Source organism: Thamnophis sirtalis, unplaced genomic scaffold, assembly GCF_051295495.1.
Source record: "Thamnophis sirtalis isolate CommonGarterSnake01/CBP01778 unplaced genomic scaffold, rThaSir2_p1.2 scaffold_1, whole genome shotgun sequence".
In the NCBI taxonomy this organism is placed as follows: domain Eukaryota; kingdom Metazoa; phylum Chordata; class Lepidosauria; order Squamata; family Natricidae; genus Thamnophis; species Thamnophis sirtalis.
This window is the reverse complement of record NW_028261381.1, coordinates 158,087,170-158,099,816: the sequence shown is the minus strand read 5'-3', so window position 1 is coordinate 158,099,816 and position 12,647 is coordinate 158,087,170. Positions and strand designations below refer to the sequence as shown.

General features: G+C 36.5%; 1 protein-coding gene across 1 annotated transcript in view; it reads left to right on the top strand.

The window, feature by feature from the left end:
* Window positions 1-12,647, top strand: part of FANCM (FA complementation group M) — a 45,186-nt gene that overhangs the window by 14,012 nt on the left and 18,527 nt on the right. The window contains exons 9-13 of the mRNA XM_087729100.1: window positions 207-391; window positions 2,227-2,433; window positions 4,124-4,355; window positions 7,203-7,360; window positions 8,600-8,752. Coding sequence (XP_087585226.1) covers window positions 207-391; window positions 2,227-2,433; window positions 4,124-4,355; window positions 7,203-7,360; window positions 8,600-8,752 — 935 coding nt within the window. The remainder of the gene's footprint in view (window positions 1-206; window positions 392-2,226; window positions 2,434-4,123; window positions 4,356-7,202; window positions 7,361-8,599; window positions 8,753-12,647) is intronic.

The following is a 12,647-nucleotide window of genomic DNA, read 5'->3' as shown; positions in this document are numbered from 1 at the left end:
CGACACAATTTATCATTTAAAAATAAATGTTCTTTGTTTTTATACTTTTTAAAACTTTACTAGTTCCATTTTACCAGCCTGATGCTTAGTCTTGATTAGGATGCTGGTCAGTGAAATTGATTCACTGGAGAGCCTGCAATTTGTATCAAATTTCTCTTTGCATTCATCAAGGTGTAGTTTATTGGTTTGCTTTCTCTATTACATAGATCAGACTACATCTGAAGTCACACCTACAGATACCAGAGTGATGATCTTCTCCTCCTTCCGTGACAGTGTTCAGGAAATTGCAGAGATGCTTAACTATCACTACCCCCTTGTGAGAGTCATGACTTTTGTAGGCCATTCTACAGGCAAAAACACAAAGGGTTTTACACAGAAGGAACAGCTTGAGGTAATGAACTGGGTGGAGGCAGGGATACAAATTGCCCTACGTGGTATAACGAATGTTATCTTTAGTGTATTTGTAAATTATCATCCCAAACAGATTTCTGATGCCAAGAAAATGGATTTGTAATATAGCAATGCCTATAGAATGATTCTTAAATTATGCTGTACTGCGTAACATTTAATTTCACTGCTGTAATCACACGATACAAATTTAATTCACTTGAAATGAATAAAACTCAGAAACTGCCCTGCTCATAGTTATAAGCATGTGATTATTATTTGGCTGTTGAGTTCTCAAGTGTTTTTCAGATGTGTAATATTGTTGCCTTTTTCAAATAATAACTTGTTCCCTCTTAGTTTTATACAAAAAGTAGTTATTCTTCCTATAGAAATAAAGATGTAATAAGAAGCAGAATTTCATAGCTTTGTTTCATATATCAGCTGCTCCTTGAGAATTTGTCTTGCTCCCAAGTTCCAGGGATGCAGAAAATCAGGGAGTGGCCTTTGAAGTTCTTCCATCACCACAGAAGAAACCAGATGACTGTCATGTCTTTCCAGCAGCCCTCTCCAAGCGGAACATGGGTTTAAAAATACATAGTGCTCCAGTCATCTTTGACCTCTTAGCTTAGAGAATCAGGAGAGCCTATCCGCTCTCAACATTTTCTTCCTGATTTCTGCCATTCTCACTCTGGGTTAGTTAAGTTTATTTTGGGACTTCTTGGGATAAAATTAGCCCATCTACCCTGTCTCGAAATGGGTTAGAGAGTTCACATGACATACCAACAGTATAATTACTTTTGACTTATTAAGAGAGCTGCATAGATCGAATGAGAGAAGTACATTATATCTGTTCTCCCTTCCTTTGGATCTTTGATTGTGATTATTATCAATTACTAATGCATTGTGTAGATATCAAAATGTTTTGTAGTAGAGCAGTATAGTAATGGGAAACCATAGCCGGTCACAAGCCCGGATAAATGGGGAGTGTTGGTTCCCGTGGCGACGGAACCGTGAAACAAGCTGAGAACCCAATGGCAGGACAACACACGGATAAACAACTCTGTAATCCGTGACGTTCTGCCTTTGGCCTTCACAATGCAATGGTCACTGCCTTGTGGACGTTGACATTTACAAAGATTAAGTCCAGTAAGTCCAGTAATTGATAAGGCTCCTAAATTTACTGAAAAGTTGGAACAATTTAAACTGACCTTGTCTATTTACATAGGGTTATTATCTACAAAACCACCCTCAATTGTTCCATGTACTATATTTTTCAGACTATAACATGCACCGGTGCATAAGACGCACCAAGATTTCGAAGAGGTAAGTAAGAAAAAAAAGTTATTGTCTTCTCCGCCCCCCAGGGGCACTCTGCAGACTTCAGCAGGGCTGGGGTAAGGCAAAAAATCCCCCGTTTTTCACCAAAACTGGGGCATTTTCCCTTCCTCCAGCCCTGCTGAATCCTGCAGAGTGATTCTGGGGGGATCAGGGAAGACAAAAATACCCCCATTTTGGTGAAAAACAGCCCATTTTTCACAAAAATGGGATGTGGGGCGGGGTTTTGGGAGGCCAAAAATGGTTGTATTCGGTGTATAAGATGCACCAACATTTCCACCCTCATTTAGGGGTGGAAAGGTGCGTCTTATACACCGAATACCTTAATGCCATTTTTAATACCTTTCTCTACCTTGAGAGGTACACAATCCTCAGTTCTCTGTATCTCATGCATATTTCAAATTCTTCGATATCTACTGATCTCATAATATTTCCTTGCTACATGGATTTGTTTTCTTAAGAACTACCAGAATCAAGCTAAAACTTGTTTACATTTTCCTTTAGGTAGTGAAGCATTTCCGGGAGGGCGGCTACAACACATTGGTCTCCACATGTGTAGGAGAAGAAGGCTTGGATATTGGAGAAGTAGACCTCATCATTTGTTTTGATGCTCAAAAAAGTCCGATTCGTCTTGTGCAGCGAATGGGCCGAACTGGACGCAAACGGCAAGGGCGTATTGTTGTCATTCTTTCTGAAGGAAGGGAAGAACGAGTAAGATGAGACTCCAAACTCAAGTTTTGCTCACTGTCTAACAAATTTTAGGCATAGGGTTTTTGGTGTTTTACTTTTTTCCAAGAACGCCATTCAAATCCTAGGTCTTGCCACCAAATGAAGTTGAAAGAAAGTAATAGCTGAACTAACAGATCCTGGCACTGCCCTAGTGGTGATAGCACTTAGACTTATATACTGCTTTACACTGCTTTACAGCCCTTTCTAAACGGTTTACAGAGTCAGCCTATTGCCTCCCACAAGCTGGGTTCTCATTTTGCCGACCTTGGAAGGATGGAAGGCGGAGTCGCCCTTGAGCCTTGTGAGATTTGAACTGTCAAATTGCAGGCAGCCAGCAGTCAGCAGAAGTAACCTGCAGTACTGCACTCTAACCACTGCACCACCATGGCTCACAGTGATGGTTTTGATGTTAGCAGTAGTATGTTTGAAGGACTTGGGACAGGGGTTGTTGCTGGAGGCCCATAGGGTTATATCCAGAAAACCTGTTTCCATTGGTCTAGTGCCATGATGGAAAACCAATGGCATTGCTGAATTGCTGGTGTTGGGATGGCCCACCTCCCGCCAGCCAGCTGGTCTTTGGGTCTCTGTTGCACATGTGTGCATGTATGTGCATGTGCATGTTTGTGCATGTGCATGTTTGTGCACCTTTCAGTTGGGCATGCACAGTTTGGGCACTCGGTATCTAAAAGGTTCGCCATCACTGATCTAGTGGTTAAGGCACGAAACTAGAAACCAGGAGACTGTGAGTTCTAGTCCTGCCTTAGGCACAAATCTGACTGCTTGACTTTGGGCCATTCACTCACAACCCAACTCACAGGGTTGTTGTTATGGGGAAAATAGAAGGAGAAAGGAGTATTGGGTATATTCACCATCTTGAGTTATGTATAGAAATAATAAAGGTGGGATAAAAATAAATAGATTAACAGGAGGAATGTTATTTATTTTAAAAGTGGGGAGAGGTGATTTGACCTTTTTTTTCCCCTTTAGGCAAGAATAAAGAGAGGTACATAAAATAAGAACATCATTATCAGATTTCTAAAACTATGAATTGGAGTCAAGTAATTGTGGACAGCATGATCTTTAACAACATGTTGGTGGAGTCAAAATTATGCTGCTGCTCTTTTGCTCTGCTCCAATAATTCCTGACTACCTTACATTAATGATACTTTCTTTTTGCATTATGTTTCTTCAGTCAATAAGCTTTATGGAGTTCCTGGTCATGGATGAATCTTTTATAATTGCATACATCACAGAACATTTTAAGGGCTATTGTATTAAATGGCCATTTAGTAAAAATGTTAACATGGGTTTAATTAAGACTATTTGCTAGGCCAACACTTTCCTTTATCTATATAAATTCAATGAATAGATATTAAAAATCACCAGAACATTATCAAACATGGGGTAATAGTGGGAGGACATAATCTGAATTCTGCAAATAAGTTCTGACATGACAGGTTTTAAAAATATTATCAAATCACTTTGTAGATTGAGAAATAGGATATTTTTGTGGCATTTGTTTGCATGTGAAAAACAGCAAAGTGGTTGATAATGAGCTAATATCCAGAGGAATCATAGTAAACCAGTGTAAATCATATTTGTGAATGAGTAAACTAGGAACAGATAAAAAGTTTTACTAAAAAAACGTGCCAATTTTCTCTCTCTTTTGTAGATTTACAACCAAAGCCAATCCAACAGGAAAAATCTTCTGAAAACTCTCTCTAAACATAAAGGCCTCCATTTGTACCAGCACAGCCCACGTATGATTCCAGACGGCCTGAACCCCAAAATGCACCGTATGCTGATTACACCTCCAGAGAAAGAGCCAGACACCTCCACAGCCTGCTCAAAGAAGAAAGGCCTCATTTTGGGGCGAAATAATTTTCTCAGTTTTGCCAATGCAGGTAAGCAGGGAGGATAGCTGCTGAGTTCGCGTTATCACGCAAACCAAAACTGTCTTTCACATACAGGAAGGTTGCCCAGTCTAACTGATTGGCAGATTCATGGTCAACAAGAGTTCTTTCATTCTTTGTATAGTCAACAAGATTCATTGCCAAAAATACTGTGATGGCTGTTTATTTAAATAATTTAAATACTTTTCCAAAGGCTGGCTAGTCTAGAGACAAGAAGAACAAGGGGGGACATGATAGCAGTATTCCAGTATTTGAGAGGAGAGAGTCAATTTATTTTCCCAAGCAACAGAGGGCAGGACAAGAAACAATGGATGGGAACTAATCAATAAGAGAAGCAACCTGGAATTATGGAGAAACCTCCTAACAGTGAGCACAATCAACCAGTGGAACAGCTTTCCTTTAGAAGTTGTAGGTGCTTCATCACTGGAGGCTTTTAAGAAGAGCCTGGACAGCCACTTTTCTGGAATGGTATAAGGTCTCCTCCTTGACGAGGGCATTGGACTAGAAGTCCTCTAGCTCTATTCTGAATTAATTAATTCAGAAATTTGAGGTGGTTCAGCGGGCATTGATTCTGCATATATAGGATTTAGTATCTATTTTAGAAATAGGCCAGAACTATAAAGATTCTGTCTCCCTCTCCCTCCCTCTGTCCCTTTCTCTCTTTCTTTTTCTCTTTTTTTGGGGTGGTGGTGGTGGAATGACAACAGAGGATATCAGAGTAATATCATTGCATGTCCTTGGAGCGTGAATCATCACTCGTTTCAGCAAATAATTCTCTCTCTCTCTCTCTCTCTCTCTCTCTCTCTCTCTCTCTCTCTCTCTCTCTCTCTCTCTCTCTCTCTGTGTGTGTGTGTGTGTGTGTGCATGTGTATAATTATGTGCATATGATTTTCCATGAACGTGGATGAGTATGATAAAATAGAACTATATGTGAGCCTGAAAAAATGCCACAATAGCTCAAATCAGACTCATAATAGAGCAACATCTTTTTTCAGGTTCAAACACAAACTTTTTTTTAAAAAAAGATCCTTGTTTTAATGAATAGCAGAGAGATACTGTGTTCATGTAAGTCCCAAAGTACTATTTCTAAATTATTTCAAAGCATGCACAGCCTTCTATGGTATTGCTTCCACTGCTCATTAGATCTAAAGTTTATAGACTGAATCTGATCCATTATTTTGTCTGGTCAAAAACACCATTATTTAAAAGACCTGCTTATGGCTAAATTGGCTAGGAAGATAAAAGCAGCTGTTGGTTTTTTTTATAGTGTTTTTTTTTCAGAGCTTGTGAGAAGGAAAAATGCCAATATTTTTTAAAATCATAAAATAGAAAGTGCTTTGAAAAATTTATTTAGGTTGGATGCTTATAGCAAATGGTCAAGTAATAAAACGTACTTAAGTCACTCAGCTTGTTTCTAGAGAGTTTTCCCTAGCAAACGAAGAAACCTCAATCAATTGAGGTTGCTATATTACCAACCAAAGACACGAAGAAAGAGAGAATATGATTGTAACAATTCACAGTTCTCCCTCACAGGATCCATCATAGAACATATCTGGTATACCTGGGTAATAATCTGAATATGGCCTATAATGATACTACCATATTTCCCTGAAAATAAGATAGGGTCTTATTTTCTTTTGGACCCCCTCCTCCTGAAATAAGCACATGGCCTTATTTTCGGGGAGGTCTTATTATTTTTGAGCTGCAGCAGGCAGCGAGCATGGTTACCTCATGGCTTGCTGTGCTGCAATATTTTTGGGAAGGGCTTATTTTAGTGCATGCACTCAAAAGCCCAATTGGGCTTATTATCTGGGAGGTCTTATTTTCAGGGAAACAAGGTAAAAAATTTGGAACACTTTTGGATTCTTGATATTTCTATATAAACATAACCTAAAACATGACCTATTCTCCTTAAAATTTCTAAAACAAGGACCCAATTAAAAACGAGTCAAAAACATTATACTTGTTTATTTCTTTATTGAAGAAAATGATCAATCGCCTCAAACTTGTGGGTGGAAAGAGTGAACCTCTAAAATTATCAGTTCATTTGAAGGGGAAATTAGAGTCAGTTATTTCAATCAGTGGGATGTTAATTATTTAAAGAACAGAATTCTGGTTTTTCACTATTGACATCTGAACTTCACAACACATATATCGAGAAGTGCTCAAAGCTATGATTCAAACAAAGAAATGGCCAAGAACTTCCAAAAACAGTTGCTGATGCTCACCAGATGGAAAACGTTACCAAACTATTTCCAAAAACCTTAGACTCCACCCAGTCCACAAATTGAGATCACACAACGACCAACATGTGTAATACTCCAGGAATTCTCAAAGAATCCCAGGATACCATTTAAGGTCCAAATGGCTTCTCTTGCATTGGCAAATATCAGGATTAATGATGCCACTATCGAGAACACTGAACAACAATGATGTGCATTCCAGGGTTGCAAGGAGAAAGCCACAACTCTCTAATAGGAGCATTGCAGCCCATCAGGGTCTCTGAACTGAACTCAAGGAAAAATGGGACATGCAGTAAGACAATGACCCAAAACACATAAATAACTAAATGATGGTTAAAGCAGAGAAAAGATGATGTTTTGCAAATCAAACTCCTGACTTTAGTGGAAGGAGATGAATCATACAAGAAAATCCACCATCATCCCTATACTGAAGCTGTTCTGTAAGGCGGAATGAACAAAGCCAAGCTGATTTGTAAGACTAATCTTTGGAAACGTTTAGTTGCAATTATTGATGTCCAAAGTACTGAAAGCAAAAGTTCACATACTTTTGCCACACACACACTAACTTTCTTCCTTCTCCACAAATATTTTCCAGGTACGAAGCAAGCCAGTCCAACTGACAGCTGGTGTCTTACAACTGAGGAATATGAAAAATGGGATAGACTATATAAAATAAAAGCTGGTGAAGGAATTAAAAAGCCAATAATGCCACGCAGTCAGTTTGTAACATTAGAATGCAAAGATACAAGAACAGTAAGTTAAACATAAACTTCAGGTTAATTTAATGTGGTCTGGCTGAAGATCATGATAAAAACTATTTAAGCCTGGAGAAAAATGTATTGAGGTATTGTTAACAGTAACTGATACGCTTTGATATAAATATAGAAAAGACATACATGTCTTTAACAATTATATTCATTATATTCAAATAGAACTTCAAATTATTGGAGAAAATTCCAGATATTTAATACAAAATAAACAAAGGCAATAAATTGTGGCAATCAAATATATCAGACGTGATCCTTAATAGATTATATCTGATCCTTCTTTTATTTGAATGTTGTCCATTTTATGTAGACTTCAGCTCTTAGAATTCACAGCCAGCATGGTCATTGCTAAGAATTCTTAAATATTTGAAGTGCACTTATTGGGGAAAGTTTGTATAGATATTCATCTTGAAAATAAATTAAAATTTAATTTACACAAGAGAGTGCTTACAAAGCACTTGTAAAAATATATAAATATTCCATTGTAGATCTCTATAGTAAATATTGATTCCCGTCTAACAAATCAGAATTTCCTACAAATATACTGCTTTTTGTAATAGGCCAATGAAAGAATTCAGAAGAATTTATCATAGTGGTTAAGGCAGCAGGTCATAAACTATGAGTTCTACTCTCACCTTACACATGAAACCAGCTGGCCGACTTTGGGCCAGTCATTCTCTCAGAAAAAAAAGCAGCCAGACACTTTCAAAAATCTTGCCAAGGAAACAGCAGGAATTAAGAATCAAGACTTACTGAAAGGCACAAAACAGGGAGGAATGATATGGCTGCTATAACTAAATAAACCAAGGCTGTGATTTATATGTGTAAAATTAGAAATATTGTGGAATATGAGAAACAAATGCTTCAACATTCTCAGTTTGTTAACTAGTAAATTGGTGCTAAAAATAAAAGGCTTGCTTATTGTATGAAAAAAACCACATTTTTTTCTCATAAATAAGTTAATATTATTTTCTAATAGCAACAGCACTTAGACTTATATGAATGGAAGGCTGAGTTAACCTTGAGCCTGTCAGGATCAAACCCCTGGCAGTGAGCAGCGTCTTAGCCTGCAGTACTGCATTCTAACCACTGCGCCATCACGAACTCCTCAGTTCTAAATTAGTTCTAAGATAACTTTATCTTTAATTTGGATTACTCTTTTGACAAGCCTGAGCTGCAACTGGCATTGGTAGCATTCTATTTTCTTTGTGTTTTGAAATCTTAGGAATTGGAAACTGAAGAAGTTCATGAACTGTCGCTGACAGAATGGGCAGTCTGGCAGAACCGGCCTTTCCCTACCTATCTGGTGGATCATTCTGATCGTTGCTTCCACTTCATTAGTGTCATGGAAATGATAGAGCAAATGAGACATGAAGAGGTGGGTAAAACGGTTTTCTATTCTGGAGAGCCTTTATCTCCTTTGTAAGCTCCCACGTGCATTTTATTGGGTTGTGACCAGGGTGGATAAAAAATTTAAATCAGATTTTTTTAAAATCAAATTTATTTTTTTAATTTTTAATTTTGTTTATACAGTAATATCGTCTTTGCAGCACATACATTTTTACTTATCCATTGCGTTTCCTTTTACCTATACATATATATCTTATTTAACTATATTTATCTCTATATATACATATTTTACATATCTTTTCTATTAATTCCATACCTATCCTTTATATACATTTGATCATCTTATGTTTCTTATTTCATACTATTTTTATCTACAGTCTACTATCTTGTATTTCCATTTCTTGTTAATTCTGCAATTTTGTGTTTGTTTTGTAGTTTCTTGATCTTTCTTCTTCTCTTTGTTAGTTTCCTATTTTTTCCCTCTTTCCTCAAATTTATTTGAGTAAAAATCTATCTAAAGATAGTTTTCTATTTAGTATACATTAATAATTTAGTTTATTCAGCATGAACAGGAGCTTAGTTATGTAGCATGAGGCTGTATATTCTGCAATGTTTACATTTTTGGTAAACTCATTCAATGAATCCAAGCTCTGCAAACTGAGATAACATGCACTGCATTGAAGCATTCACACAATTTCACAGTAACCATGAGATAAATCATAAAACAAAGTTCAGGAATATTCCTTTATCCCATTGTTTTGCAAATCTATGCACACTACAAACTGCATTATTGTTTGAAGAGAAATGCATCTGTACCAGCAGGCTCTAAGTGTGAGGAGGAAGGGCAAGCAGTAAAAATGAAAGTGAAACCTCCTAAGCAGCTTATAAATATATTATTAGAGGGTACATGTCATGTCAGACCCATCCTGGCAGCGCCTGTTATGATGGGACTGTCGGTGAGTCAACAGTGGGTCAGAGGAGGAGCCGCTGAGGGACAGAGATGACAGTTGCTCTTTAAAAATTGATTTAAATCATGTTGATTTAAATCAAGTCTTTTTACTAGTTATTTAAATTGATTTGTGACATAGGATTCTGTTTGTGACATAGGATTCTGGAATAGACAATATGCTGAAAGCATGTGTTACTTTGTATTTCTCTATGAATCTCTTATTCAACACAATAAACCAAAGAAGATTACGCCCTCTCTTTAAAAAGATGTTAAGAAACCTATTAAAAGCTTATTATTTTGCCTGATCTCATTGCTTAGTCAAAGTTTTCAGATAGCTAATTTTTTCACTAGAAATTAATTTGACTTTTCAGATAATGACTCATAAAGTTACTCATTGACTTTTAACTAGTTGTTAATTACATTGTGGATGAGAATGGGGAAAATAGTTTCCTAAAAAAAGCCACAACACTTCTATACTTTGTGAATTTCAGTGTTACCAAAACTGCAATGCAATTAGCACTTCAAGATAATGACAATAAACAAATTGCCAAAAAGAAGAAAAAAAAATAAAAAGAAAGAAAGAAGCATTTTTTTAGGATTAAAGTTTAGGAAAGTACCTTGAATAAAAGACACCTCTAATATATTTTTCTCCAAGTTGTTAGACTTTTCTTTTGTCCGTGTGTCCACTTTTATTATTTGCCATTTGCCAATGTTCTGATTTTTAGTTAACGGAATAACAGAGTTGGAAGGGACCTGGGAATTCTTCTAGTCCAACCCCTTGCTCAAGCAGGAAACCCTGTACAATTTCAGACAAATGGTTGTCCAATCTCTTCTTTAAAATCTCCAGTGCTGGTTAAGTTTTGTGATGGTCTTAGGATATAGGTTCTAGAACTTGCATAAAACTGGGAATGCACTTCCATGCCCCTAAGAAGAAGTTTCTACTCACAAGTTAACAGTTAGTTAAGAAAAGAAAACTAGGATGAAATTTCTTCCTGGTCATTTCCTGGTGCTTAGGAAAAAGAACACAATAAAGGTATGAGTTAGAACATGGTATACTTTCTGTCTGGAAATGTTTAAGCTGAATTATAGTTGTTAAATCAGACACAATGTTGTAAAAAAAAAGAAAACAGAGCTGTGCAAGGTTTCATAGTTAATCTCCAAAAGATGCTGCAGAATGTCCAGGGGTGTGAATATAGCACTGTTACAGCAGCAATTATAAAAATAATAATAAAAAAAGAATGGCCCTAAATGAGAGAATGTTTTGTGAGTATTTATTTTCCTTTAGTCAGATAGATTCAGTACTGTTGAATCTGAATCTCTAATATAAGCAAATATTACAGTAAAAGTGCTGTCAGTGACATGGGGATTTCACAGTAAACAGCAGATACAATAAGTACTGGACCTTGTCAAGATTTATTTCTGGAAGCATAGTGAAGATTACCAATTCTTTATTGAACTAGAATGAGGATGTGGTGTACTTAGTATTTTGTCCTGTGACTGGTACTCCTTAACGATTTTCATGATGGCTTGGGGAACAGCACTCATAAAATTTACAGCTGATGCAAAACTCAAAGTAATTATTCTTTTAATAGAATTAGGTTATAGAAGTACACTGAAAGTACTAGAATGAAATTTAGTGGAGTTGTTCAAGGCAAAGTTATTAATGCAAAATAAATCTAGAAACACGACATGGGACATCTGGCTTGAGATTGTATGAAAATCCACGTATGTAGCTGAAATCAATCTAAATAATTTCAAAAGAAAAAAAAAACCAATACAATATTCAACTGCATCAATAGAAGTATTGAGTTTCAGGGTTCTAATAGTTCATTCTGTTCTGCATTAGTCAGACGTGACCTCATATACTGTGTCCAGGGCACCATGCTTTAAGGAGAATTCAGGCAAATTGGAACAGATAAAAAGGTCAGTGAGACTGATGTAAGGATTAGATCTAAGTCTTATGAGAAAATGAGGGAACTGGGTAGAGGTAGCCTGGTGGAGAGTTTGAGAGGACATACAACACTTCAAGTGCACGAAGGAGATTTCTGTGAGACGATGACATCTCTGTTTTCTATTATACTCTATAGAAGGCTATAGAATGATATATAGCTGTAGGGGGCAGCTCCCAGCTCAATGTTAGGAAAACCTAAGAGCAGTTTTGATAGTGGAACTATTTACCTTGAGGGATCCTTTGTTGGACGTGTTGAAGTAGAAACTAGATAGATACCTGACAGAATTTGGATGCCAGTAATGAACAGGAGATTGGATGATCGGTCCCTTCCCAACTTTCTTTTTCTATGGTTCTATAAGCCTTAGGCATGTGTTTAATTACATTGTATAGCACCTCTAAAAATGAATATTGAATTCTACTTCTAATGTGTCTTTGCTGTATATTGTACTTTTGATTTCCGCTATTCTCATGCTCCCATATTTCTTTGATTTAAATCTCAATAATGCTAAATGTCAGACCCTCATCCGACTATATCTCCAGCAGCTCAGATTAATATATACTATTATGTAGAAAAATTGACCTAAACTTTGATTTTGAACATGAACATACACTGCCTTTCATTGTGTGATTCATATATTATGATTCATTCATTGTGATTCAATCATAGGGAATATATATATAGTTAACTTAGTAATGGAAATAAACTGTGAGGAACTAAACAGATTTCCATTTTCTAGCAGACACACATTTCATTGATGACTAATTAAGATCACTTTCATTATTTAAATGAACAGACAGAAAAATTTCTTATATAATTTACAAGCTGATGGAGGCGACTGTGAAGTTTTACATTTTCTGTTATTTTAAACCATTTTGGGAAATAAGCATAAATGTTTCTAAAAAGGTTTTTTTTAAAAAAATGAAGTACTGCAATCCAAAAAAATGTAGGAATGATCTTACCATGGAACATTAAGTTGTTTCCTGGACAGCTAAGAAAATAAATCTTGTCAGTCTAATTCAGGA